A 25,477-nucleotide genomic window follows, 5' to 3' on the forward strand; every position below is an offset into this window, starting at 1 on the left:
TACATTGTATCACTTGTCGATGTCATTGAAGTCGGTTTTTTTTTCGTTTGTGAGGAAACACATTATTCTAATGACGCCATCGATGATGGCGTTATTTGATTCGTTTATTTACTTATTAATATGGTAATAATCTTTTTCCTAGACTAAGCGTAAAACTTACCTAAGCTTTTTTGTGCCTATAGACAGTCGATCTAAAAGAGTAAACTCTAGTCGTGCGTCGGAACTGACACTTTGATCATACGTTGTAATTTGAATTCATGGGATTTATTTATTAGTTGACTGTAAGCATCATTTTGGATTCATTCAAAATCAGATTACAACAATGAAATAATTGTATTATATTTTTATAAATTTTGAAAGGCTTTTGAAGCTAACTTCAAATAGATTTTGTATTTTGTTTGATAACATTTTGTTTTTTTTTTCTTGAAACCCCCTTCCCTAGGTTATGATTGATTGACCTTTAACATTCCACTGCTGGAAATAGTCCTTTTTCTCCATGTAGAAGAATAAGCTTAATAAAATAAAGGGCACAATGCTTCGGAGAGCACGTATTTTTTAAATTAATCTTTTGTTGGAATTAAAGAAAATAATATTCATTTATGTTATCACGTACCAGATGCTAGAAATAAAACATAATTATCTGAAATTTTAATTTATTAAATGTTATAATAGAATTATATAACAAACTTGATCGAAATTAAAGTTAAGCGGCAGAGTAGTATCTGCGGGCAATGCCATCCCAAGAACTTGCTGTGATTTCCTGTAAATATAAATCATTTTTACTGCAAAAATATACATACACGTTTGTGAGTTGATATAAACACTTAAATTTTAAAGTGAAATCAAATATTAATCCAGTTCTTCTCGGTGGGAAAAAACTTCGTAATGAATCCTGCTCTTTTATGTAGGTAAATTTACACATAGGTAGATACTTCAGTAAATTCGTAACAAAGTAGAGGGAATTACGCATCGTTATATAAAAAGACCTGTTTCATTTTATTATTTTCTATATTCCTATGGTGGTATGGACTAGAACCAGACGTTATTATATAGTATGATATAAATCATAATTATGTACATGCAATTGTATGATTTGAAGAAGCTTAAAACCACGCCAGTCACCTGATACCAACGCCATATTAGTGATAGTGAGGTAGTTTTATGAACATCTTACAGTTGTCATTTCATTAACTTGCTCTAAAAGCCGATCACTAATAGAAACGTTTCAAATTTCATCATCATTACAGCCTATACAGTCCACTGCTAGACATAGGACTCCACAAGTTTACGCCAAAAATAACGTGAACTCATGTGTTTTGCCCATAGTCACCACGCTGGGCAGGCGGGTTGGTGACCGCAGCACTGGCTTTGTCGCACCGAAGACGCTGCTGCCCGTCTTCGGCCTGTGTATTTCAAAGCCAGCAGTTGGATGGATATCCCGCCATCGGTCGGCTTCTTAAGTTCCAAGGTGGTTGTGGAACCTTGTTATTCCTTAGTCACCTCTTACGACACCCACGGGAAGAGAGGGGGTGGCGTTTCAAATTTAATCAGTAAGAAGAAAAGAGTACGGTCATCTGGCTTCTTTTTTTACGATTTTAACGTAGTATTTAAGTAACGTAAAATAGTAATGGATATTGGCAGGACAATAATAAGTAGGTAATGCAGCCAGGTACAAAAAAGGGCCAATTACTAACTTTTAAAATCTTTAAAACTTTTTGACAACCAACTTACCGCTACAAGTTCATCGCCTTTAAATGTTCTTTTAATAGTGACAGTACGACCATCTTCAAATTTCTGAACTTGTGTAACAACGTCGCCTGCAAAGGTGAATGTCGACTTTGCCTGAAAGATAATACATTGTTGGCTTTATATATTTTTAAAAGTTTATCTATCTATATACTACAAGACAGCTTTGACATAGATGTGGTTTTATTTTATTGTTTTTTTTTTTTAAATTTTGCTTAACACCGTCATTTATTTATTTACTAGCTGCTGCCCGCGACGTCGTCTGCGTGAACGCTATACAGCAGCAAAAATCCCTACGATTATACCTTTAACGATACAATTTTTAAGAAGAAAATGCACAACTCTATCTATGACTTTTAAAAACAACTATTAACCTTACCAATATGATCAAATGGGTTCGAACATTTTTGTATGGAGCCTGGCATATCTAGCCGCCGCCATCTTGATTTTTTTTTCAAAATTTCCGAGCACGATAAAAGTGGTATATTTGGATAGAGGACGCTTATACAAAGAAAAAATGTTATATAACATGGTATCCTAAAGTGTCACGTTTCCGAGATATTTGGAAGTAAAGATCGCCATTTGTGTCCAAAGGCGATCATTGAAAATCGAGTTATTACGCGTGTGTGAGCACTCCATTGTCTTCAAATATTAACAGCCCCCAAGTATATTTAGCTATTAATATGTTTGCAACTACATATAAAAATATTGATTGTTATAAACAAAATAAGTAAATACGCATGTGTATACGCATTTTATTTAAATATCCATAGTATTCGTACCGCTACTACCGCAGCGCCACCTACCGGGTCCAAATAAAACATGTTATTCTGATGTATAAGCTATATTATTTCTCTTTAAAAGAAAAGAAAATATTTTGGGACACTGTATACCTGGGAACTAAAATATGGCGATCTTTACTTCTAAATATCTCGGAAACGTGACACTTTAGGATACCGTGTTATATAATAGTTTTTGTTTGTATAAGTGTCTTCTATCCAAATATACCACTTTTATTGTGCTCGGAAATTTTGAAAAAAAACCAAGATGGCGGCGGCTAGATATGCCACAAAGGTTCGTACCCCTTTAAATTATTTATATCCAAAAAGGGATTGATGATGATTTTTTTGAAATCTCAAAGATGGAGCTGCTTTAAAATTGTCTTGATACTACTTATATTCATTTAATTATGTTTGTCGGCCTAAGTTACTTATATTGCGTGATTTTTATAGTGTAAAGCTAGCTTAAAGTATGGCTATTAATATAATAACAACAACATTCAAATATGCGTCGTTAGATTTCACGTTGTTACAGAATGCGTTGAAGAAATAAACGTTCACTGCTCGTTCCCCGTAGGTGATAGCGTAATAAAATGTAGCCTATATGTTGACCCGACTTCTTAATAACATTCGTGCCAAATTTGAAGTAAATCCATCAGTATTTTTTGAGTTTATCCCGGACATACATACAGACATACAGACAAATCTAAAAACTATATTTTTGGCTTCGGTATCGATTGAAGATCACACCCCAAGTATTCTTTTTAAAAAATTTCAATGTACAGTTTTGACTTTCCTACCATTTTATTATATGTATAGATTTATTATATATAGAATTTTCTTCTACTTATAATGTGAGTATTTGTTTCAATGTTTACAATCTCATCCTCAAAGAGAGACAAACTTCTTAGCATTCCATGGATTCACCATGCGGGTGCCGGGTCCATCGTTTGGCAGAAGGAAAAATTCAGAGCAGTCCCAGGACTTGCGATCTAGGTGTAGGTTTTTTTTTTTTTTTTTTAACAAGTTTTATACATCCACGGGCTTATGAACCCATGTTCTTTTTTACTCTAATACATGCAAATTTTTATTTTTATTTTTTCTCTATTTCAAGGTAGGCGTCTAGGTGTAGGTTTAAGGAGGCCCCCTATGAGATGCGCATCAACGCTCACCTTCACTGCCCGAGTTTCCCGCCCTGCCTAGCCAAATTTGGTAGGAATCTGTTAGTACACCCTTAGACACTCGTTCTAAAATAGAACTTACTGCAATTCTCGATAAGCCAAGGTCTTTGAAAAAAAACCAAACTATTTGTTTTATAATTTTGTTTCATTTTTTATAACGTTAATTATAAGGACGAAATTACATAGCCAGGCACCGGACATAATGACATAGCTGTGAAGAGCAAATGTTAATCGAATCTGTGTCTGTTCAAAGATATTAATATGTAGATAAGTCGCGTAATCATAAAATTAAATTGCTCGCTAATTATTAAATGCAATTATAAAATCTATTATGCCATCATCTATCTATGCTACTGGTAGTAAAAACATTGTTGTTTAATCCTAATGTTTTTTGATGTAATAATTGTGTTTGCTCGCAAACGAAAAAAAACCGACTTCAATTACATCGACGACTACTCGTAGTATCAACATAGATCGACGAAAAAATAGTCAAGTAACTGCGCGTTATCAAAGATTACTCAAAAAGTAGTTATCAGATCTCAATAAAATTTATATGTGACCACATGACAAACATCAGCTTTCGATTAAATTAAAAATTATTAAAATCGGTTTACCCAGTAAAAAGTATCTTGCATGTCTCGAATCTTAACGCAGGAAACCCGAGAAGTGTGTCTTTTCCTATTTTTTAACCGAAGTCTGTACCTATTTTTTAACCGACTTCCAAAAAAGGAGGAGGTTCTCAATTCGACTGTATTTTTTTTAATGTATGTTACATCAGAACTTTTGACCGGGTGGACCGATTTCGACATTTTTTTTTAAATCGAAAGGTGGTATGTGTCAATTGGTCCCATTTAAATTTATTTGAGATCTAACAACTGCTTTTCGAGTTATATCTAATAATGCGTTTTTACTTGACGCTTTTTTCGTCGACCTACGTTGTATTATACCGCATAAATTTCTACTGGATGTACCGATTTTGATAATTCTTTTTTTTTTGTTGGAAAGGCGATATCCCTAGTTTGGTACCATGATAAGGATCTGATGATGGGATCCTAGAGAAATCGAGGGAACTTCTTGAAAATCCGCAATAACTTTTTACTGGGTATACCGATTTTAATAATTTTTAATTTGATCGAAAGCTGATGTTTATCATGTGGTCACATATAAATTTCATCGAGATCTGATAACTACTTTTTGAGTAATCTTTGATAACGCGTAGTTACTTGATTATTTTTTCGTCGATCTACGTTGTATTACTCTTCGATGTAATTGAAGTCGGTTTTTCTTTTTCGTTTGCGAGCAAACACAATTATGTATTGGATAACTTACAACAAGTTCTTCTGTAAGGTTTTCTTCGAACTCAACTCCTTCTTTGAACTTCAGTTCTTTGGTTGATGAGTCGACGGTGGTAAGGACGTAGCTGTCACCGCTCTTTTCTAATTTCAGCGTTGGTTTCAACTTCAGTAAAGCTTCAATTTTGTCTGCCGGGACTCCTGTAAAGATAGACATAATATCATTAAGTACATTTAACTTTAAATATTGAAATGGTTCTAATGAGTCCGGATCATACTTATAATACTAATTCAGATTTTTTTTGAACCCAAATGAAACTATCTACTGATCTGGTGAGTATCCCACAACTTGATAATCGCGAACTCTTACTGTCACCGCTGATTACGCTAAATGACGATAAATATGCAAGGGAGGTTAGACCAGACAAAACAGCTACTGGTACAAACTACCTAACTGGACTGCCAACAAAAACAGACGTACCAAAATGAAATCTCCTACTTTTGGTATGATCTTGGTCCACCGAGGCATAAAACAACCCCGAAAGCAAAGATTTCTCGGTGTGGTCAGAGAATGCGGTCTTCTGGCTGGACATGGTCAGTCCTCATCCATAGTAGAAGAGTCACACACATACAGTTAAACAGTATTTTTTATTACATGCCAACTAACAAACTTTATCTTTTTTACACAATTGATAAAAAACGCGACTTTATTATTACATTGTAAATTTATATTAAGTATGTACCTACATTTATAGATATTGTGTAATCACAATTATTTATTTATTTTTATATTACTACTACTTACTACTTCATTAAAATTAAGAATTTGGGTATTACATAACTTAAAGAATATATAATATAACATTAAAAAAACATATAACAACATATAAAAACATATATAACATAAAAAAACAATAATAATGGAAAGGAGATATCTCTAGTTTGGTACCATGATAAGGAAACCAGGATCTGATGATGGGAACCCAGAGAAATCAAGAGAAATTCTCGAAAATCCGCATAACTTTTAACTGATTTTAATGATTTTTAATTTAATCGAAAGCCGATGTTTATCATGTGGTCACATTTAAATTTCATCGAGATCTGAATACAACTTTTGGAGTAATCTTTGATAATGTATATTTACTTGACTATTTTTTCGTCTACCTACTTTGTATTACTTGTCGATATAATTGAAGTCAGTTTATCTTCGTTTTCCTGCAAACACAATTATAACATTTATCTTATTGTAATGTTGTATGTTATAATTTTGTGAATGATAATTCACTAAAGATTTAAAAATCTTTTTAAGCTTGATTGGATAGAAAGTATTTTTTGAACAAGATCATATAATTAAAAAAAAAACTATTTGATCTCTTGCTAAACGTATATAAAAAGCAAATATTGTGTAACCGTTTCATATCTGATTGTGGTACAGCGTTACAAATAAAATTTATAGATTAAATTGCACTCATAAATTTATTTATCAAATCATTAAATATGAACATCACATATCAATAATTTTTAAGTGATTATGTTTTGAAAGTGATAAGCAGTGGTGTTTAAATTTGTTTAAATTATTTCTGTTAGTAACCACGTAAGAGAGGTTGAAGAGCTAAGAAACTATAATAGATATATAGAATATTTTGCAAGTTAAAAAGAATTTTAGCCTTAGATTTGAATTTTGAATGGGTCAGAAATGCGCTTGCAATGCTTTTGATATTTCAGGCGTCCATAGGCCCGTGGTACCGCTGACTAGCGGCCGGACGACACGACCGCACATGTTTGAGGGGTGGCCTTGTTCTGAGCGAGTTCACCCCACCGCTTTGGTGTTTTGGGCCCGGAGGTTTCGTCCGGGCCTACCGCCGGGGCGAGGTGGCGAATGCTAACGCGACCCCATCTTGCCCCACCCAGTCGGACGACTGCTCGCACGTGGTAGTTTTTTTAGTCAGTAGGAGTCTGACATAACCCTCTGGCGCCGTCGCGCCGGATCCATGATGGATTTTCCCCGCGTAAAAAAACCCGCTGACTATCAAGTGGACGGTGGACCATAGACTTCGTAGACTAGACATAGACTTAGGAGGTAATGTATAAAAGAGTTCCAAATTTGTAGAATTTTGAACTAAAATTTTCAGCTCAGTATTGAAAACTATTTAATTCCTTTTAAATCGATTCTTCTGCAAATTCCTTTAACACAATTTTAAGTTTCTCCCTATTTTAAAAATAGCCAATTATAAACAAATTTATTTCAGTTGCTGTCGTAAGCGGAATTGCGGAAAAAGGTACGCTTGTCAGCTTCGACACGCGCCTGGAGTTTAGGTACTCCTAAGAACAGTCACTGAATGAAATTGTAATTAATTTAAAAAAAAAAAAACCTAAAATCAAAACAAACTGACATTTTCTGTTCGTATTGGTAAAGTAAATGCTAGTATTATATACCTTTATACCGATATCTTACATAAACAGCTAAAAACGTTGTAAAGCTTAAATCTCAACGTCAAAAGTGTCAGTGTCACAAAAGCAGCAGTTACGTCACACGTTTTCACTCCGCATATCACGTTATATCTAGGATGAAGTATGCTACTTGATCCTAGCGTTATATAGTTTCATTTTTTATACAACTAAGTCGGTAAACAAGCGTACGACTCGCCTGATGTTGAGCGATTACTCCAAAAAGAATGACAAGTTTTTAAAATTACCCACTGACTTTTTTGCCCCCCTAGTAGCTTTAAATTTATTGTACTCTAATTCCCTGGCGACAGTCAGTAAATGAGGAAACCGACTAAAAATTGTTTTTGTTCACTAATATATGTCTCAATACCTACTTTCAATTAACAGGCTTTGTAGTACGAACAACAAAAGCCTCTTGATATTGCAATGCCAATGGTATACTTAGATTTAAATGGACTTACCGAAGTGAGCTAAGATTTTATCGAAGTTTTCATTCTTCACGAATTTGTAAGTTTTTCCGAGGTAAGCCATTTTGTTTGGTTAAGAAGTTTTGCAAGCAAGTTCCGATACAACTATAATACATATCTGCAAAATTGCGCTTTTTATTAACACAGGAGATAATGCAATGATAACATGTACATGTTATCTTTTTAATATATTTTCCGAAGTTTAAATATTATATTACCGATTAAACACACTTTATTGATACTATATAATTCTTATAACTTAAAAATACCACATAAATACCCCAACTCCGCATGGGCTGACTGTATCATATAAAAAACGAGTGTGCCTTAGACCACACGAAAGAAGTAAAACTTCTTTAGCTTCTACAGTAATATACAAAACGTAACTCTCTTTCTTTCTATCTTCACTAACTCATATCTTTATTTCAACTTCCGTTCGCCTGGCTTGATCAAAATTTTCGTAACACTCTCGTCACACATTCACCGGCTTACTCCCCAAATCAAGCGTGCCTAAAGAAGTTTTACCTCAATAATAATTATATACCGTATAAGTTTTTAAACTTTTACGGTCATTGAACACTTCTGATTCTTCGGAACATACCGCGATTATTATTTTGAAACTCCCGATATTTCGGCGTCCTCGTACGCCGTAGAATCAAAAGTAATAGTTTTTAGAAGTTCTAGTATAATTATCATTAACTTTAAAACCGTCAAAAATTAATTTAATGGGGCTGCGAAGCCAACGTGTTCCATCCTAGATTGCCTCATTAATTTTACCAACGTAGAGAGACAAACTTCTTAGCATTCCATGGATTCACCGTGCGGGTGCTGGCTCGATCATGTGGTAGAAGGAGAAACTCAGAGCAGTTCCCAGGACTTGCGACCTAGGTGTAGGTTTAAGGAGGCCCGCTTTGAGATACGCATCAACGCTTACCTTCACTGCTCCAGTTTCCCGTCCTGCCTAGCCAATTTTGGTAGGAACCTGTTAGTGCAGTCTTAGACACTCGTTCTGAAATAGAACTTACTGCAGTTCTCGACAGGCCAAGGTCTTTCAGAAGATTATAGAGAGATTCTGCTGGTATACCCCTAGCTCCTACTTCTACCGCGTATAAATTAATCACATAACCATTTTTGTTAAGTTCGTTTGTTAGATCGTAGTATTTATTTAATTTTATTGTGCGGTCTTTAGGCATGTTGGTTTCCTGAAATGGAGTTTCAAATTAATTTTTATTTACTTGACGGTGCTTTGAAACAACTGCTAGAACATTCGATGGGTAGGTATGCTGCTGGCAGAGAGGTGCTTCCTTTGTTCAAAGTCAGTTTTTTTGTAAAGTGAAAACAATCAAGAAGTAAAATTGAGGTATTTGAGCCAGAGACTTTGTTACTTCTGATTGAGAAAAAACAATTTATCCAAAATGGATGCGCACATATATACGTAGGTAGGTACGTATTTATTTTATTCGCCATTTGAATACACACACAGTTAAGTAGGCAGGGCATGTAAAGTACTTTTACTTACTCTGTCTTTAAGTACTTTGCCTACATATGATTTCATAATACTGTAAAAAAAGTTTAGGTTAATTGATTGTATTCAAGATCGGCCATAAATTGGCATTATGAAATAAATTTCACAGGCGTCTTACGACGGATAATATGTAATCATTGATAAAACCAGTTATCTACACACCTAAAAGGTGACAATGACATTGACTGACTAAATATATCAAATAATAGCGACCTGCCCCGGCTTCGCATGGGTGCCATGCTGATACTAAATATACTATAGAATGTCTTTATTTATACTGTGAATTTAGCTTATAGCATGGTTATTAACATAATAACAACGACATTCAAATATGCGTCGTTAGATTACACGTTGTTACAGAATGCGTTGAAGAAATAAAGGTTCACTACTCGTTCCCCGTAGGTGATAGCGTGATATTATGTAGCCTATATGTTGACCCGACTTCTTAATAATATTCGTGCCAAATTTGAAGTAAATCCATGCAGTACTTTTTGAGTTTATCCCGGACATACATACACACAAACAGACAAACAGACAAAAATTCTAAAAACTATATTTTTGGCTTCGGTATCGATTGTAGATCACACCCTAAATATTCTTTTAAAAAAATATTTAATGTACAGTTGTGACTTTCCTACCATTTTATTATATGTATAGATATCATCTATACAAATAAATAAAATTGGTGTCTGTTTGTAATATTAAAATAACTACTTTTTACTAAATGCATATGGATGTATATACGGTACATATACCAAAATAACATTTTTTACAATTTTTGTCTGTCTGTATGTTTCGTCTAATCTCTGAAACGGCTGGACCGATTTTGACTAGACAATCACTGGCAGATAGCTGATGGAGTGACTACTAGTGGCTACTTTTATTTTAGATTTTTTTTAATTTTTATAACTTTAAGACTGAATAATAACTATTTTCATGCTTATAATATATTTGACCAATCATATAACGAAACAATTTGATTGTATCAAAAGAATTAGTAAAAAATTGATTCAATCTGTTATAATTACTCAGCCACATCAACGCGTGGCTGGGTCGGCTAGTATTCTATATATTAATATGTATTTTCTTGTTCTCTTTTGGTAGAATTTAGTAGTTTTCAAACTCCACAGGCAGTAGATTCGTTAAATGAAATCTGGTCACACTGTTAATGTGTCAATGTCAGTCTATCAATAAATGCTGTGTGGGTACTCTCTGTTTTATTTATCAAGCTCCTAAAATAGGTCGAGTTTCGAAGATAATATGGAACCAAAGACTACATTCACGAATTACGACATTAGCAGGTTTTTTGATTGTATTGAATTTTAAGAAGCGTTTTTGTCTGTTCCAAAATCCCTACAATAAGCTTAAGGTATCCTGAGCAATCCGACGTAGGAGTCGCCTCAACCTTACACATAAGATTACAACCAAATAATACTGTTCTCAAATATTGTTGCGTTCCAGTGGTGAGCAAGGGGCTATAATGTACATAACCGGCCTCGAATTTATGGGAGGCTAAATTTTTGTTATTTCTGACTCTACCTTAACTCCAGTGCTGCGGGAAGTGCACTCGTACTCCGTTCTGCGACTATCACGCGTTTTTTTCGAACAAATTTACGTAAAAACGATCTCTACTGCAAGATCAACATACGATTCGAATTGACCTTTAACGACTGATAAATAGACACTTTTAAACAAAATAACGCGTCAGACATGATATTCTAATAAAATTAGTAACATTGCGTGCTAGAATATAGGTATAGAAATTCGAAAAATACCCAAAACCGAATCGGAGCACCCCACTGTCCACGTGGTCTTGGTCTGCCCTACCCTAGAGTGTTTTTTTTTTAAAGCCGGAGACGCGAAGGGAGGGCAGCCCTCGCCCGCTGTGGCTGCACTTCCCACAGCGCGGGAGCCAAGCGTTATTCTAACCTCAAAGGTGGTAGGTTAATTTTTTCTGATTTAAAAATTTAACCTCAAAACTTTAACCGCGATATCTCCGTAACCACGGGGTTTACGCGATAATAGTTGCCCGGGGGGGGGGGGGGTAAATTAATAAAGTCAAGTTACGAATATTTCATTTAAATAAATATTAAAAAATTAAATACAACAATATTAAAATTAAGCCGCAGTGTAGTATCTGTGGGCGACGCCGTCCCAAGTACTGGCTGTTATTTCCTGTAAAATACAAATTGTTTTATTAATAACAAAATACTTAGGCTCGTTGTTTATAATTAGAATATATGAAGTTGCATATTATACAGCATGTAGTATAGATCGATAATAATGTTTGACCATACACTTTTATGCATAGAGAATGCACGAGCACTTTAAGTAGGTATCACTATTCGAAAGTAACAGAATCAAAGTCGAAGGTATAAAAATCTATTACAAAATGAAAAATAGCACGTTTTACTTACAACAACAAGTTCATCGCCATTGTATTTCCTCTTGATAGTGACAACGCGACCATCTGCGAATTTTTGGGTTTGTGTAACAACGTCACCAGAGACACTGAACGACGTCTTGGCCTGGAAAATAGGACATTTATGTATTAGTAATAAAGAAAAGAATGATTATGTACAGTTCTACATAGATAGGTAACAATTAAATAAAATTGACGCGAAATTTATATTTATCAAATATGGGTATATATAAGTTTTGCTATAAAAGTATGACCAACATAAATAATTGCCAGTTAATCCGTGAATTAGTTTCTCGACATTATTTCGTTGTGAATTGCGATGAGTTGATCCAACGTTACGCTTACGACATACATTCGAGAACGAATCTGTTTTTTTTTTTTAATTTTCTAACACGAGAATATTCTTACGAAAAGATAATTTTAGAAAACGTTACAATTATTTAATCATAATCATAATGAAGAAACTTGAAGTGTTTGACAGTTCGCAGGACAGAATAAAGTCTGTCGGGTCAGTTACTTATGATTATTTTTTAAAAACTTACAAAGTTACAACCATTCTAAAACTAGTTAGACATCCATTGAAAAGGGTTAGAAACGGATAATAGTGAACCAGTAAACGAAAAAAATATATTTGAATGCGAGTACATACAACGAACTCCTCTGTAACTTTCTCGTCGAATTCAACTCCCTCCTTGAATTTAAGCTCCGTAGTCTTATCGTCGATGGTTGTCAGTACGTAGCCATCACCACTCTTCTCGAGTTTCTGTGTTGGCTTGGTTTTAATCAAATCTTGAATTTTTTCTGCTGGTATACCTATAAAATAAACAATTTTACCAAGCAATTATAAAACGTAGATTATTCAACAATAAGTCCCTTGATTTTCATTTAACGATAAATATCTTACTATGAAAGAACATGTCGTGATACATTAACTTATCCATTGCCACTGAGCCTAAACTAATGATTTTTAAAATTTGACCACTTGAGCTGTTTTAAAAAAACAATTAAAACTTTTATTGTTGGTTGTGCACTTTGTTATATGACATTGTAAAAGAGTTTAAAGTAAGAAAAAAATGTATGAAAGTATATTAACTTTCAACTTAAAAAGATTAAACGTAAAATTGAATATGAAAAAAAAATTATTAATACTTTAGGAGATAAATAAACATTCTAAAGCAGGTGAAATAGAAGGGTAGAAGAAATGTTATTATGAAATCCAGTTATTTTAAGCATATAAGTATCGGTCGTTTCAAAATGGACCTTTTTTTCATGTTAAAGATTAGTAAATTCTGCAAAGTAATAAAATTGTAAAAAAAACTTTAACTCATGTACCTATGTGCCTTTTAAAATAACAAACTTCTGTACCATACATTACATAATTATTTAAGCATACGAACCCTAATTGATATTTGTAGTAATATAATATCGACAAATACGAGTATAGCGGTTTTTAACCAAAGATAATTTTGCTAATCGTTTGTAATCCAATTGAATTCAGCTACATGTATAAAAAAATGAAAAAGATTACGCAAACGTAACTGTGTACATATTTTTTAATTAAACACTTAAAATGAAAATTCGGTATCAATGGACCCAAATAAATTTAAGGCATTGTTCATCTAAATCAGTGTGTCCCAAAATGGGCGATAACGCCCCCTTGTGGGCGCTGCAGTACCTAGTACCTACTAAAGGGGCGGTAAGACACCTAGAAAAAAATGGTGGCGTTGTGTAGAGGCTTGGGATTTGTCGTTTAATCTATAAGGACTCTCGACTACAACTTGTGAACATCAACTAATATTCATTAAAAGATTGCTCAAAGGGGGCACTATAAAATAATTTATTCCCTTAGTGGGCAGTAGACAAAATAAGCTTGGGAAACCCTGATCTAAACATTTGAAGCGGAGTGCAAAAACGTAAAATAAAAGAAAATAATATAAAATAAAGTTTTACTTTAAAAAATGGTCAACCTGATACGAAAAAATATAAAAAAAATTCCATCGAATATATGATTCGACGATTACTTATTAAAATACATTTTCGGTAATTTAATTCATGCCGAGTGCATTTTATCACTATCTATATATCACTATCATATTTATATCTATTTCCGATATCTACAAAATTATACGATTATTGTTAGCTATGGATGTCAATTTTATTTCAACACACGTACTAAATTTTTATTTTTCAGTTTCGATCTAAAGGTTCCCTGGAATAAATAATTTTATACGACAAACTCGCCTGGTGCACAAAAAAGAATTAATTATTATTATTATTATTATCATTAATTCATGGACTGACAAATAAACATTTAATTATAAGCGATAAGACCGCCTTTGTACATCTTTCATTTTATGTTTTTTTTTTTTTGTTGTTTCTTTGAATGGTGTACAATAAAGAGTATTATTATTATTATTATTAATTTAAAATTGTGTGACCACGTGTTTCTTCCTTAACAATTGTTTTAGCAGTGCTAAAAATTAGAATATAAAAGTCTTAAAGTCCTTTAAAAAATGCCTTTGGTTAAATATAAACACATGATACTTTATATTACTTAAATATGATAACTATAAGTGGTTGTTCCAATAATGGTCCAATGTCCGTTGAAAGCAATAATAAAAAAACGACTTACCGAAGTGAGCCAAGAGTTTGTCCATGTTCTCGCTTTTCACAAACTTGTACGATTTTCCTAAGTAAGCCATTTTGGTTTGTTTGAGGATTTCTTCCAGCAAGTTTTGATATGAAAATAACAAAAAACTGCTTAATCGCGCCTTTTATAACTTTGTGATTTAAAGATAACGTACGTGTAGTGTTTGACCGTCTTATCAGATCGATTTACTTTTACGATTCACTTTTAACATGCTTAGCGACAGGTAATTTTATATTATTAACATTAATTTTTATAATAATTACTTCGAGAAATATATTTACTCAATATCTAGAATCCTATCTTTAAAATATTCTTAATTAAATTTTTTAATAAAAAATAACGTTCTCATTTAGGTCGAACTAAGTCCTTCTTTGTTAACGCACTTCAAAAGAGGATTCTAAATTCCATCGTTTTTTTTTTTTATATATGTTTCTTACCTCAGAAATGTTTACTGGGTGAACAGATTTCTATGATTATATTTTTTAATCGAAAGGTGGTAGCTGTCATGTAATTTCGAGTTATATCTTATGTTATATCGTTAATCACGCGTATTTACGTGATAATTTTTCATCGATCTACGTTGTATTATACCTCATAACTTTTTACCGGGTGTACCCATTTTGATGATTTTTCAATCGAAAGTTGCTCATGTCGTGTGGTTCCATTTTAATTTGATTTTTTTTTTGTTGAGATATCTCTAATAATCTCGAAATAAATTTACATGACTATTTATTTTTGTTTTAGTTTACTTTACATTATATTTTAAAAATATAATATTGAACAAATTTCGACACCAACACTTTTAAGTTTTCTATAAGTATAACACGTGGTTCAATAAGTCCCGAGACTAAGTACTAAAAAAAGGTCTTTTTTATAAAATTAATTTTTATTCATCAACATAGTCTCCTCCAAGAGCGATACAGTCCCTCCAACGCTTTTCTAACTTTTCTATCCCATGTGTGTAGAACGATTTGTCTTTGGCTTCAAAATAAGCCTCCGTTGCTGCGATAACTTCACTATTTGAGTCAAATTTCTTACCCTGAAGCATTTTTTTGAGGTCTGCAAACAGCCAGTAATCGCTGGGGGCCAAGTCTGGCGAATAAGGGAGATGAGGAAGCAATTCGAAGCCCGATTCGTTAATTTTGGCCATCGTTCTCACGGACTTGTGACAAGGCGCGTTGTCCTGGCGAAACACCACTTTCTTTTTGTTCATGTGAGGCCGTTTATCCGCAATTTCGTACTTCAATCGCTCCAATAAGCACATGTAATAGTCACTATTTATATTTTGCCCCTTATCAAGGTAGTGGATGAAAAGTATTCCATGCGCATCCCAAAATATAGACGCCATAACCTTACCGGCCGATTTCTGAGTCTTTGGACGCTTCGGGCGGCTTTCACCAGCCGCTCTCCACTCCGCTGCCTGCCGATTGGATTCCGGAGTGAAATGGTATATCCAGGCTTCATCCATTGTTACATACCGACGTAAAAAACCCTTTTTATTATGATTCATCAGCGCCAAACATCGCTCTGAATCATTGATACATTGTTCCTTTTGATTAGTTGTAAGCAAACGCGGCACCCACTTAGAAAAAAGCATGCCGATTGGATTCCGGAGTGAAATGGTATATCCAGGCTTCATCCATTGTTACATACCGACGTAAAAAACCCTTTTTATTATGATTCATCAGCGCCAAACATCGCTCTGAATCATTGATACATTGTTCCTTTTGATTAGTTGTAAGCAAACGCGGCACCCACTTAGAAAAAAGCATATCTCCATCAGCAATTGATTGGTTTCATAGTTACTTGTTTGGTCGTCGGCAGCGCGTTCGTGTCCAGGATTCATATTCAGACTGGTCCAACGTTAATGCTGGCGTTCCGCAAGGTGGCGTGTTGTCTCCGCTCTTATTTTCGATCTTCATAAATTCAATAACTCTCCGCATATCTTCTCTCTACCACTTGTATGCCGATGATCTTCAAATTTATTCTCACGCTAAGTTGACAGATTTACCTACGTCAATAAGCAATTTAAATAATGACTTGAAGAACATATATAGATGGAGTAACTCCTACGGATTAAACATAAATCCCTCAAAATGTCAAGTCATTATTATCGGTAGTCCTAAGCTTGTGTGTCGAATAGATTGGTCACTTATACCACCAGTCGTTTATAACAACGCCGTAATCAGTTACAGCGACACAGTAAAAAACCTCGGTATTATCTTCGATAGACATCTTTCTTGGGCACCTCAGCTGAGTGAGATGAGCCGTAAACTATTTGCAGCTATCGGATCACTACGACGACTGCAATATTTCCTCCCTTTGCCTACCAAAATTACATTAGCACAGTCACTCCTTCTACCAATTCTTGACTATGCTGACACTTGCTATCCTGATCTTAAAGAGGAGCAATTAAATAAGCTTGAGCGCCTTCAAAATCTTTGCATACGGTTCATATTTGGTCTTCGCAAATATGACCACGTTTCCGAATTTCGCAGTTGTCTCAAGTGGCTTCCGATTCGCTTTCGCAGGAATACTCACATACTCTCGCTACTATATTGTATACTTTTTCATTCTGATACACCTCTGTACCTTAAGGAGCGTTTCAAGTATCTTTGTAATACACAGGAACGCACCCTTAGATCTGAGTCTACTTTGATGCTCGAAACCCCAGCTCACACTACTTCTTTTTACTCCAATTCTTTTTCAGTTAAAGCTGTTCAACTTTGGAACGCTCTACCTCTTCCTATAAAACAAGCCCAACCCCTGTCTTGCTTTAAAAAATACCTCAAGGCGCACTATTTGTCACTTAGTACGTCATAATTGTTTTTATCTCTGCATAACATATTGTAGGAGTATCGCTTCACTTGTATTTTGTATTCTATGCTATTATTCATATTATATGTATTTCGTTTATATGTAGGTATAGTATTTTTATGCGTATGTATATATATGTGTATGTATGTCTGTATATATATATATATATATATATATATATATATATATATGTTTGTATGTATGTATCTATGTATGTATGTATGTATTGTGCTGTATATGTATGTGTATTTATACTCGATAGTTTGATATTGTTCTAGGTGACACTAATTGTCACTTCTCTGTATACACTTCCCCTACCGCTTTTTCACTACGCTGTGTCCTATATGCCTGGAATAAAGGTTGTCTGGAAGAGATCGCTACTCTAGCGATAAGACCGCCTTTGTACACTGTTTTATTTTTATTTTATTTTTATTTGTGATATGTTATTGTGTTGATTGTTGTTGTGTACAATAAAGAGTATCTATCTATCTATCTATAAAAAAGCTTTTTCATGGCCAAATTTTTATGTAAAATAGTGAAAACACTACCAGCTGAAATCTTCACTATCTCGGCTATCTCTCGCACTTTTACCTTCCGATCTTCCAATACGATTTTGAGGACTTGGTAAATATTTTCCTGAGTCACTGCTTCATTTGGACGACCTGAGCGTTCCCCATCATTGGTGTCCATGCGACCGCGTTTGAAGTCGGCATACCACCGACAAATGGTTGCTTTAGAGGGAGCTGATCCTGCATAACATTTTATAAGCCATTGCTGTGCTTCAACGGTATTTTTTCCCATTAAAAAACAATGTTTTATCAACACGCGAAACTCGTTTTTTTCCATTGTATCGAAATTACAACCGTAGCGTCACTTAAATGTTTCAAAATCAATAATTTTATTGTTCCATTTTTAAAAATTTGACACATATTGTTGTATTGATAGCCAGTACTTTTTAAAAATCAAAAGAGTTTTTAATATATGCGCCATTTCCAGGTTAGTCTCGGGACTTATTGAACGATCTAGTACTTCTAGAGTAACGTGACAAATAATGAAAATTTTGATAAATTAAGCCAATCAGCACAAAATGCTTAAAACTAAATTAAGAAAAGTTGATTTTATGTAGAACTAAGTCGACCTAAGGAAAACTTTTTAGTTTAATAATATAATTTATTTTTAGTCGACCGAAAATAATTCTTAGAAATCATGATTCTTTAGATTATGAATCATTCTTATCGCTTTTTTTATTTAGTTGGACAACTACGAAATTCTAACGCAATTAATATATATATACATATTATAAATTTGTGTACACTCAGTGATAAATAAATAAATTTCTTTCACTCACTCTATTTTCTCTCTCTCTCTCTCTCTCAATTAGTATTCAATTTAAAAATGTGGCAATTTTTTATTATACAATAAACAGCTTTAATTTATAACGACAAGGCGATCGAAATACATGTCAAAAGGCGGAGTTATGGTGATTTTAATTATTTATTTGTAGATGTATCATGTGTATTTTCAATTTTCTTATAATACAGTGTATCTAGCAGTGGACTGTATAGGCTGTAATAATGATGAATGACATGTAAAAGAAATATGTCATTCATCATTATTACAGCCTATACAGTCCACTGCTAGACATAGGCTCCCACAAGTTTACGCCAAAAATAACGTGAACTCATGTGTTTTGCCCATAGTCACCACGCTGGGCAGGCGGGTTGGTGACCGCAGGGTTGGCTTTGTCGCACCGAAGACGCTGCTGCCCGTCTTCGGCCTGTGTATTTCAAAGCCAGCAGTCGGATGGTTATCCCGCCACCGGTCGGCTTTTTAAGTTCCAAGATGGTAGCGGAACTGTGTTATCCCTTAGTCGCCTCTTACGACACCCACGGGAAGAGAGGGGGTGGCTATATTCTTTAGTACCATAGCCACACAGTACATTATATGTCATTATTGACTTTAAACTGGTTAGGCATATGATTCCAAATTTTTGTGCAATCTACCTATAACTTAAAAAGTTACTTAAAACGCCATAGTTTTATGTCGTGGACTTAGTGGTGCTTAAATGGTATTCTTGTCTCGTGTTTTTTTGTTTTTTAATATTTTATTTTCATACTAGGTTTTGGGCTGGGTATGAAGGTACCGTACTTTAATTATATTAAATGATAAATTAGCCAAATGAAAAAGTTACAACATAGATTTCTACTGGTGTTTTTTTAATCGGTACAGAAGTTTTTATTATCCATTATAAAGAACAAAAATTTAAATCTTTCCTGTTTATAATATTAGTATGGATGATTTCAATACCTTTAAACCCAACTAAATAACGGTGTCATTGTGACGTGCATTAACTTAAAAAAAAAGAAATAAATTGCAGTGTCCGCTTTGACTTCAAAATTATATCAAAGCCAGGTAATAATTTTTTTTTATTCATTTTTGAATATCATATCAAAAATTGACCGCTCCAGCGGGGTTCGAACCCGCGTCTCCGACTTGCCGTGTCGGCGCTCTAGCCAATTAAGCTATGGAACGATGCACCCGCTCGAGCGAAATTTTCGATATGATAATTTTTAATTTTCGGTTTAAGCGAACCTTAGCGCCGTCTATAGTGAGCTCTTTACAGAAACCCGTAACTATTCAAAGTTTCATATTACAATGAAAATCTTTGACAGGAGACGACACCGTGCTATTTTTAATATCTAAGATTTTTATATTTGTGTTACCCACATTAGGAATTCTAAACATTTTTGAATATCATATCAAAAATTGACCGCTCCAGCGGGCAAATCGGAGACGCGGGTTCGAACCCCGCTGGAGCGGTCAATTTTTGATATGATATTCAAAAATGTTTAGAATTCCTAATGTGGGTAACACAAAAATAAAAATCTTAGATATTTTTTTTTTTATTTTTTTACATTCGGATTATTGTAAATTAATAAAAAAGTGCAACTGAACAACGATAATACTTTAAATAGAGTTTAACCCCCGATAACGATAAGATATTTAAGGTACAATTAATAAAAAAAAAACCTTTGCCCAGCTGTATCCGATATATTATCTATAATTATGCGTCACGTTGTTTGTCCGCGATGGACTCCTAAACTTCTTTTAACCGATTTTAATCAAATTTGCACACCGTGTGCAGTTTGATCCAACTTGAAAGATAGGCTATATTTTATTTTGATATATATTATGTAATTATTATATTTAAGAAAAAACATAAAGTGGTACGAAGTTCGCCAGGTTAGCTAGTAATTATATAATAGGTCTTTACCTATGAAATTGCCGTTTTTGATGAAATAAGTTAACGCAGTTTTTTTCTATGTTTTTTACTTTTTCGCTTCAGCCTGTAATATCCCACTGTTGGGCATAGGCATATTTTCCCATCTAGGAGAAGGATCAGAGCTTAATCCACCACGCTGCTCCAATGCGGGTTGGCGGATATATTCCCTACTATGAGTAACGATCGCTATCAGGTGTACATGATAACAACCGGGACCGACGGCTTAACGTGCTCTCCGAGGCACGGTGGGGAGACCCACAAGGACTGCACAAATATCCAGACCATGGCAAACACCTGTATGGCCAATACAAATGTATGTCATGTGCGGGGATCGAACCCGCAACCGTCACAATCCATAGCTGTGACCGTTGCGCCAACGCGGCGTATTTTTATTATTCAAAGTCATTACCCATGGAATCAATGCAGTTTGCCAGTGGTAGTGGTAACTTCTTGATGCCTTCCTTGAAAAACTCTGCTGGACGGGAGGCAACAAACGCTTCAAAGACATTTTGTACTGAATCTTGGGTAATGAATTTTTTCCCGCCAAAAAGTTATCCGAATTCTGGAAAAAGTGGAAGTCTGTAGGGGCAATATCGGGTGAGTACGGTGGATAACGGAGAACTTCCAACCCCAGCTCTTGTAACTTGGAGACCGTCTGCTGTGCAGTATGAGGTCGCGCGTTGTCGTGCAGGAGCAGCGGAGCCGAGTGATTGACCAAAGCTGGTTGGAGACGTGCGAGCTTTCCCATTATTGTGTTTAGTTCTTCACAGTACACATCTGTAGTAATGCTCATGCCATTTGGTAAGAAGCTGTGATGAATTACAAAGGTGCTAGACCACCAAACAGTTACCATCACTTTCTTAAGGGTCATTTTTCGTCTAGGGCATTGTTTAGGTACTGAACCAGAATCTAACCAACTAGCTGAGCGCTTGCAATTGTCGAATAGAATCCATTTTTTAATTACAAGTAACAATGCTATTTAATATACCTTCGTTTGTGTGTCTGTTGAGCATTGCAAGGTGTATTTAGCGCTGACGTTCGTTCAATTCGTGAGGCACCCATTTGTCAAGCTTCTTTACTTTGCCCATTTGACGCAAATGGGCCAATATTGTTTTAGTGCTAACTTCGAAAGCTGCTGTTAATTCAACTGTAGTTTGATAATCATCAGCCTCCACAATCGCCTTTAATTCCTCATTGTCGACCAACATTTTCGGTCGACCACGTGGTTCATTTCTTAGGTCAAAACTTCCGGAACGAAAGCGAGCAAACCAATAACGGGTGGTACGATCGTTAGTAGTGTTCGCACCGTAAACGTCGTTGATGTTCCGTGCCGCTTCTGCGCTTTGCTAGATGGAACTCATACTCCATAATCACTCGAATTTTTAACATATCCATGATGACAAAAAACGTACAAATATGATGTAAACAGAACGCTAACCATTAAACAAATGACTGATTATTGTTTTTTTATGTCACTATAGGTCGGCAAACAAGCGTACGGCTCACCTGATGGTAAGAGATTACCCGTAGCTTATAGACGCCTGTAACACCAGAAGGATCGCAAGCGCGTTGCCGACCAAATTCCCAATCCCCCACCCCAGGAGCTCTGGTCACCTTACTCACCAACAGGAACACAACACTGATTGAGAACAGTATTATTTTGCTGTGATTTTCTATAAGGAAGTAGGAAATTCTTGCTGTGCCCTACCTCAGTTAGAAATATAATATTATTAAATATAGTATAAGAAAAGAATTCTATATTTTTAAAATTAAAATAATTTTAAATTCGAGTTCTTACCTAGCGATAAGACCGCCTTTGTGCATAATGTTGTTCTGTAAATTTTATTTTTAAAGATACCTATGTATGTTAGCTAGTAATATGCACAATAAAGTATACTTCTTCTTCTTTTTCGATTTTTTTTAGTTTTGAAATTGCCAGTACGACGAAACGCTAATTTTATAGCTAAAAGATCTAGGCCGTTATATGATAATATATATATATATATATATATATATATTATCATCTACAACATGGGCAGCCGGTAGTAACGAAACGGCCAAGCCACATGTTTTGATTAAGGTGTAGAGTTTGTGAAGTTAGGGCTTGTAGAGTTAGGGCGTGTAGAGTTAGAATGCTACATGAGATCTGATAACTTTTTGACAGTGCGAGCCATGTGATCTCGTCTTGGCAACATTTACATGAAAATGTTTTTGGTGGGATATATTTTATATAGAGAAGGAGTACAGAATGCTAATATTTTAATAATAAAATAACTGCTTTTTACTAAATGCATTTGGATTTGATGCATTTGGATGTATGTATACACGGTACATATACCAAAATAACATTTTTACAATGTTTGTCTGTCTGTCTGTCTGTTTGTTCCGGCTAATCTCTGGAACGGCTGGACAGATTTTGACCGGATTTTCACTGACAGATAGCTGAAGTAATAAGCAGTAAATTAGGCTATTTTTATTTTAGAAATATTTTTATTTTATAACTGAGCAATAACTTTTTTTTTAAACTCCACGCGGAAGAAGTCGCGGGCATAGCTATATAGGTATATAGCATATGGTTTAATTCAATTTAATATACATATACATTAAAAGTATGAACTAATTTGATAGCATATAAGTAAAAAAAAAATCAAACTATCTGATTTCATATACACATTATGTAATATTTAATTTTATAGAACCGTATCGACTATTCATTAAAATGTTACTCTTTATCGGCTATTTCGTATAAATAAAATTTGTACGGATTAAAAGTGTAATAAAAATGTTGTTTTTATAAAAATGATATGTAATAATACGATGACCGATATTGTCTGAAACGAAGGAGTGTAACATCGCCACTCCCGTTTTTAAAAGTAGAATAAATTGATAAAAAACAAGTGTGCCACTTAGTAATGTTATTTCGATTGAAATTATTAACCTACTTAGAACATATTGGATTTTACTTTTAGAAAATTCGCTTGACAACCGACCTCACAAACAGAAACGGTTCTTGAGGGAAATGTTTGTTAATCTGTAAATGTACGCAAAGATTTAAATCTATGAATGTACGTACCTATTTTAATAAAGACAATTGAAAGGTAAAATTTTCAAATAATTCAAAATTCTTCATTAAAGTAATCTTACATTTGAATTCTAATTATATATTATCTATGTTATCTCAACATTTCAAAGATTAATTTCCATTTACTTCATTATCTTTAAAATTTCTAACACCAGAATTAAGCTGCATTGTAAATGATTTTATTTTATCGATGATTGGTTTATTATTCGGTATAGAATGAATGACGAATTTTATTTCAAAGAAAAAAGTTATCTGTAGTCACGTGTAATTATTATTACCTATTTTATGACGCGGCTACCATGATAAGTATGAAAAGTGAAGCAAGCTTAACAAAATATTTTACATATTGCAAATTAATTTAATTATCATGAACATCCGTAACTAACATTTTTTAGTTGTTATTTTAGTTTCTTGGAGGGTTTTATGAACAGAATACAATAATGTATTCATACAATATACATAGTATTTATACTTGACTGCTCATCCTGTTCAGCCATTTTATGTTCACCGACTGGAGAGGGATCAGTGCTATTTATATAAAATTATTAATAATTATATTGATTATCCCTTTCTCTTACGTAACATTGATATAAAATGTCCACGTGTAAGTGCTCGATCTAAGGAGTCGTACAATTTTAGTATTTACAAATAATTTACGATAAGGGGATATCCATTAATTACGTGAACTATTTTTCGATCAGTTTAGACCCCCCCCCCCTCAGGTGAGATTTAGTGAGATTTGCCTAGATCCCCCCTCCCCTTAGGTGAGATTGATGTGAATATTATAGAGACTGACAGTAAATAATAAACTATTCAAGCATACCACAGTTAATTTATTTAAATTAAATAAAATTCAAAGCAAAAACTAAATGATTCTAATAGCCATGAGATTTATTTTAGCGGGAAAAATGAACACTCAGAATATGCTTTTTTGTAATATCTGTAATATTTTATATTTTTTGAAGTTGATGTGAGATTTTCGATCGTTGAACCCCCCCCCCCATTCTGAGCTAACGTAATAATTGGATGTCCCCCTAACGATTGTTCCTTTATTTTAAGTCGTTTTAAATTAGTCTCCGACATTTATATGAAAATCTAATCTGTAAATTAAAAATGACGTGTACTTTTGTATTATAGGTATCAATTATTTGTATTATAGATAATTACTTTGCAGCTTTGAGTTTATCATGTAGGTATTACTACTCCTTCGACTTCTGCCGATGTGTAGTTTTACACTAAATATGCGGTCGCCATAAAAATTACTGTTTTTGGATATTTGTTATTAAAAGTTAATAACTAAAAGAATTTATTAAGGGTACATATCACCACGTCACGATACATTATTTAAAAAATGTAGGTACATATGTATGTGTGGAATATAATCTGATTATATAAAAAATTTTGGTTCGCTTTTTCACATTTTTTCTTATCTATATAAATAAAAAAGAATGTTTTCTTTCTTAATTCAAATTGCAGTTTATTTCTTAATTCGGCTTATTTATTTTTTTGTATGTTCCTTATACGGCCCACGGAAGGTTATAATACTATAAAAAATGTTTTTTGAACAATTTGATTTTTGGCAGAACGAAGTCTCATCAATCAACAAAACTATTATAAAATCGACAGTTAACATTTTAATAGTTACGTCTAAAATAATTTCTTGTCATTTAAACATACAAGTGACAAGAAATTATGACAAACATTTGTATTGGCCATACAGGTGTTTGCCTTGGTCTGGGTGTTTGTGCAGTCCCTGTGGGTCTCCCCACCGTGCCTCGGAGAGCA

At 34.1% G+C, this 25,477-nt stretch overlaps 3 protein-coding genes across 3 annotated transcripts; all 3 read right to left on the minus strand.

Annotated features, from left to right (window-relative positions):
* Positions 1 to 636: 636 nt before the first annotated feature.
* Positions 637 to 7,977, minus strand: LOC123663673 (fatty acid-binding protein 2-like). The gene is made up of 4 exons (XM_045598340.1): positions 7,908 to 7,977; positions 5,036 to 5,199; positions 1,732 to 1,842; positions 637 to 760 (listed from the first exon to the last, which is right to left on the minus strand). The coding sequence occupies exons 1-4, from the start codon at positions 7,975 to 7,977 to the stop codon at positions 704 to 706; spliced, it is 402 nt and encodes a 133-aa protein (XP_045454296.1). The 3' UTR covers positions 637 to 703.
* Positions 7,978 to 11,501: 3,524 nt separating this feature from the next.
* On the minus strand, positions 11,502 to 14,776 carry LOC123663446 (fatty acid-binding protein 2-like). The gene is made up of 4 exons (XM_045598129.1): positions 14,493 to 14,776; positions 12,510 to 12,673; positions 11,856 to 11,966; positions 11,502 to 11,613 (listed from the first exon to the last, which is right to left on the minus strand). The coding sequence occupies exons 1-4, from the start codon at positions 14,560 to 14,562 to the stop codon at positions 11,557 to 11,559; spliced, it is 402 nt and encodes a 133-aa protein (XP_045454085.1). The 5' UTR covers positions 14,563 to 14,776; the 3' UTR covers positions 11,502 to 11,556.
* Positions 14,777 to 20,249: 5,473 nt separating this feature from the next.
* On the minus strand, positions 20,250 to 21,481 carry LOC123663674 (histone-lysine N-methyltransferase SETMAR-like). Its single transcript, XM_045598341.1, has 2 exons — positions 21,020 to 21,481; positions 20,250 to 20,276 (listed from the first exon to the last, which is right to left on the minus strand). Exons 1-2 carry the CDS (start codon positions 21,479 to 21,481, stop codon positions 20,250 to 20,252), a joined length of 489 nt encoding a protein of 162 aa, XP_045454297.1.
* Between the last annotated feature and the right edge of the window lie 3,996 nt (positions 21,482 to 25,477).

This window comes from Melitaea cinxia, chromosome 20 (genome assembly GCF_905220565.1).
Source record: "Melitaea cinxia chromosome 20, ilMelCinx1.1, whole genome shotgun sequence".
NCBI lineage: Eukaryota > Metazoa > Arthropoda > Insecta > Lepidoptera > Nymphalidae > Melitaea > Melitaea cinxia.

Excerpts from the sequence above, each read along its gene's own strand:
- LOC123663673 (XM_045598340.1), bottom strand. The coding sequence starts at position 7,977 with ATGGCTTACCTCGGAAAAACTTACAAATTCGTGAAGAATGAAAACTTC. Across the intron at positions 1,843-5,035 it reads ACCTTACAGAAGAACTTGTT|GCAAAGTCGACATTCACCTT; the intron begins GTAAGTTATCCA and ends ATTATCTTTCAG. Across the intron at positions 761-1,731 it reads AAGGCGATGAACTTGTAGCG|GAAATCACAGCAAGTTCTTG; the intron begins GTAAGTTGGTTG and ends TTATATTTACAG.
- LOC123663446 (XM_045598129.1), bottom strand. The coding sequence starts at position 14,562 with ATGGCTTACTTAGGAAAATCGTACAAGTTTGTGAAAAGCGAGAACATG. Across the intron at positions 12,674-14,492 it reads CAAACTCTTGGCTCACTTCG|GTATACCAGCAGAAAAAATT; the intron begins GTAAGTCGTTTT and ends TTTATTTTATAG. Across the intron at positions 11,967-12,509 it reads AAGTTACAGAGGAGTTCGTT|GCCAAGACGTCGTTCAGTGT; the intron begins GTATGTACTCGC and ends CCTATTTTCCAG.
- LOC123663674 (XM_045598341.1), bottom strand. The coding sequence starts at position 21,481 with ATGACCCTTAAGAAAGTGATGGTAACTGTTTGGTGGTCTAGCACCTTT. Across the intron at positions 20,277-21,019 it reads AAACTGCATTGATTCCATGG|TTGCACTTTTTTATTAATTT; the intron begins GTAATGACTTTG and ends ATCGTTGTTCAG.